At 35.2% G+C, this 5,000-nt stretch overlaps 1 protein-coding gene across 3 annotated transcripts in view; it reads left to right on the top strand.

The window, feature by feature from the left end:
- LOC106876369 (uncharacterized) overlaps positions 1-5,000 on the top strand; it is a 515,432-nt gene that overhangs the window by 618 nt on the left and 509,814 nt on the right. For all 3 annotated transcript variants that reach the window (XM_089351223.1, XM_052967376.2, XM_014924884.3), the window contains exon 1: positions 1-472. This exon is cut by the window's left edge. In XM_089351223.1, coding sequence (XP_089207349.1) covers positions 224-472 — 249 coding nt within the window. In that variant the 5' untranslated portion in view covers positions 1-223. The remainder of the gene's footprint in view (positions 473-5,000) is intronic.

Genomic DNA, 5,000 nt, shown 5'->3' on the forward strand with positions numbered 1-5,000 from the left:
ACATACACACACAGAGGCAGACACACACACACACACACACACAGACGTATACACACAAACGTATAAATGTTTAACCGTACACACGTACATACCGCTGGCTCTCTACGTCTCTCGCTCGTTCCGTTTAGAAAGAAAAAGTCTCGCTAGGTCAGTGACGAGTCTGCTTTTGTTGTTGTGTTTTAGCTGTAGTCTTGTTGTATATTAATTCCTCTGTTTAGCTGACATGTCTATGCTAACACGAACGGGTACAACAGTCAGAAAGCATCGTCGCAGATCGTTGGGCCGAGTAAATAGCAGACGGGGTTCGGCTCCGACCATACTGCAACAATGCACGAGTCAGCATACCCTTTTAAGGGTCAATTCTGGAAAGAGGGCTTATCTTACGCCACAACCATCGCCTTCAAAAAGCGTGTCGTTTACATTTGACCCGGAGCGTAGGAACAATGTCGCCGCCGTGGATTCAATGCGAAGGGTAAGTCCCATGTTTCTTTTCTCTACTCCTACCCCCATTTCTACCCCCAAATATATAAATGTTTCGCGTGTTGTTTAGTTTCAGGTATATATAACATACATATATGCATATATGCATATACACTCATTCATACATGTACAAACATATATATAATTAAAGATGTGTTAAAAAATTATCTTTGTCTTTTTCTTTCCATTATATACATATATATGTATAAATATATATATATATATATAGATTTATAAGTCTGTATGGAGTTGTATATGCATGTATAGGCCTTTACTCGGAGTTTCTGCGCATGAATAGGTGTCATTAGATGATTTATTGATTTTTACTTTGTATAGATATATACACTCGCAGGGTGATGTTATTACTGGTAAACACACACACACATGTAGGTATGTGCACACAGTATATATACCTACATACACCATTATATACGGATGTATGTATGTATATATATATATATATATATATATATATATATATATATATATATATATATATATATATATATATAAAACTATATCTATATATATGTATATATGTATGTGTATGTGTGTATGCGTGTGTGCATATGCATATATACATATATATATATATATATATATATATGTGTGTGTGTGTGTGTTCGCGCCCATATATATGTTTTTTGTATGTTCATGTATGCGTGTCTGTGTGTGTATGTATATATATATATATATATATATATATATATATATATATATATATATATATACATATACATATGCATGCTCATACAACACGTATTTGCACACAAATCATAAACAACGGCGAAATTTCGAAGTAGTTTTTTATAAACATGCAAAAAACACCTAACTATAAACATCTGAATATATTTCTGCATACACACACATATAGATAGGCATGTCTACAAAGATAGTGTCACATTAGCATACAAGATATAAACATAAAAAAAGACATTCATACACACTTTTGTATACGCATACGGGCGTATCTACTTTGTTTACATGGATTTGCACACACGCAGATATACATAATACTGTTGGCGTACGCGTTCATCGTGACAAGTAGGAGATATTTTACGCAGCTGATCGCTTTGCTAGAAATAGCAGCTAAATCTTCATCAAATCTCACCAAAACTGACTTGGGAGGAAATGAGAAGATTTGATATTATGGTGCTTAGATGCAAACTACTTATACAGGATATACCACAGCTTAACATGGAGCTATATAATAAGAAGGGTAACAGTGATAACCATCGATGAGTGTGTGACCACAACGACGATGACAATGATTTCTACGACGATGACTATGACGACAGCCCAAGCGTTCACAACACCGCCAGCGCAATACATGTTTGAAAGGTGTCTTCCATTCAAACAGACACACACAGATATAACATGTACGTACCCATACAAATACGTACACCGTACATGCTTTGTAAGACATACACAGACGAACCGTCCAGTGACATCGTTTCAGTGACAAAAAGTAATGATAACCGCCAACTCACTTACACACACTGATACGCACACACACACACACATACACACACACACATACACACATACACACACACACACAAACACTGGCACATGCGCGCATGCATACACACTCATACGCACGCGGACGCACACATACGGACACACGCGCGCGCACACACAGAGAAACTCACTCACAAATATACATGCTAGTTTTCAGTTGTACACACACATTCACATACTTATATCTATACATATGGTGTATATACATACATACACACATGCATACTCTCTCTTTCCTTTCCTGAGCGTCCAATAATACTATCCATATCACGTCCTCAATTTGTTTTTTTTTTTGTATTTTTGTTATTGTTTTTTTGAACTATATATATATATATATATATATATATATATATGTACACGCATACATATATATATAAATATATATATATATATGTATATATACACGCGCGCGCAGACGCATGGGTGCTTGTATAGATATAAACAGCCATGCATGCGTGCGTACATAAATATAAAAAAATATGTGTGTATGTGTGTGTGTGTGTGTGTGTGTGTGTGTGTGTGTGTGTGTGTGTGTGTATTGATCGGTTTGGAGGAGTGGGTAACAACTTCGCTTTCCAGTCGTAAAGATCCTAGTTCACTTCAAACGTGCATCCGGATGAACACATTTCTTTTATTACAGCCACTGCTCGCCCGTAGCCTTGAGATCGGAATTCGCCATAAGCACATTGGAAAGAAACCTTGAAAATGGATTGTACCTGCAAATCAAACAGGCACCTGTATCCTTGTGTCAGATTGATTTTGCATCGGGATAAAGTTTAAGCTGAACGTGTCGTGGAATACTCGGCTACTTACATAATAAATCAATGTTCACATGATGGAAAGTGCGCACAATCTTACACACACACACTCTCTCTCTCTCTCTCTCTCTCTCTCTCTCTCACACACACACACACACTATATATATATATATATATACATATACATACATATATTTAGGTATACATACAGACAGACATATACATATGAAGAGGGGCTGAAAAGTTCTTGGTTTATAGGTAAAAGAAAATTCAGGGTCAGTTATGCTTTTATTCAACATATTCTCTCAGGTTCACACCACTTATTGCAGCGGTCCTTCGGGTTTTCTAAGCCCTCTAAAAGAACTCGGAAAATAGGGCCTCCAGCCAGGCTTTTCGCAACAGCCTTAAAACCAGAAACTTTTCAGCACACACACACACATACACACACACATATATATATATATATATAAATACATCTTCAAAATTTATTTATTAAAGTACTTCATTAAAGTATCTTATTTAATAAAGCTTGAAAATTAAATTCTCCAATCTTCATTATGATGTCTTGATTATATGCTACATGAAATCTAAGAAAGCGAACTCGGGACTTAACTATCGCGTGGACTACTGCTTCACTGTTTATCGTAAGTGATTCTGAACGTTCCCTATCAATCGATGTGGTTAGCCAGGACCGGATTGTACCTGAGTACTCCTAAAGTTCCTGCTCGGATTTGAAATCGCTACTCCTTTACTGTATAAATGTATGCATGCATTATGTGTGTATGTATGTATGTATGTATGTATGTGTGTGTGTATGTATGTATGTATGTATATGTGTATGTATGTATGTATGTATGTATGTATGTGTGTGTGTATGTATGTATGTATGTGTGTATGTATGTATGTATGTATGTGTGTATGTATGTATGTATGTATGTGTGTATGTATGTATGTATGTGTGTATGTATGCATGCATTATGTATGTATGTATGTATGTATGTATGTGTGTATGTATGTGTGTGTGTGTATGTATGTATGTATGTATGTACCTATAATCACATTGCAGCGGTGTATAGCTGTAAAAGTGCACACTTTATCCAAATATACATGCGTGCACATATATACAAGCACATATATATACTCGTATGTTTACACAGACACACACACGCGCGCATATATGAATATATGTATAAATATATATCCATACATATATACATTTATATGCACACATATACATATACACACATATGTATGTGTATAGTAGATAACACTCTTCTATCCAGGAATAATATATCAAAGCTGGAACAACACAAGTGCGCGTCATCGATTTCCTCAATGTTTTCATGTTGCTATCTTAACATATACATATACACATACATATATAAGCATTGAAGTTCATCCTCATAAACACACACATCCTACACTCAGATGCATAAATTACACATATAACACGTAGACTCACATACATACTCACACAATCACATGTACACGTTTATATTTATACATGTGTGTACATACATACATAAATACATATATACATATATAGATTGCCATGGTCGGCCAAACACATATCAGGTATGTTGTTATTATGTTGTCGCCACTATCAATTGATTTCATAATGATACATCCGGGCGATCATAAACATCTGAGCCACAAAAACAAAAAAAAAAAAACAACAAACAAACAGAACAAAGCTAAAATAAACAAATAAACCGACAAAGAGCCAAACGAAAACAAAAATAACAAAAACAAAATAAGAATTGAAGTTCGATTGTGGAATTGATATGTTTATATCAATAAAAATATCGAACGTGCTAAATAGTAGTAAATATGACATATATATGGAAAACATCAAAGAAGAAAATATATATACACGTACACATATTTACACACACACACACACGTGTTAATACAGACACACTCATACACAAGCGCGCGCACTCCAACACCCATGTATACACGCATATATTTAGATCGATACATGGATAGGTAGATATTTATATACGTACACACGCATATGTGGATGTGTATGCTTTTTGAAATGGCTGTTAAGAGGACAAATGACATCAGGTGGGCGAAATCAAGGCAACATGATCCCGAGAGGCTACCATAACAACAAAGAACAGAAACGAACAATATGGAGTATAGAATTCGACAGATTCAATTGGACAGATTTAACAAAATTTTGCATATGTCGGCTTCAGAAAGCCTAAAGCTATTGAGAGATTAACATCGGAAAGC

This window comes from Octopus bimaculoides, chromosome 4, assembly GCF_046866305.1.
Source record: "Octopus bimaculoides isolate indiv1 chromosome 4, ASM4686630v1, whole genome shotgun sequence".
Taxonomy (NCBI): Eukaryota; Metazoa; Mollusca; class Cephalopoda; order Octopoda; family Octopodidae; genus Octopus; species Octopus bimaculoides.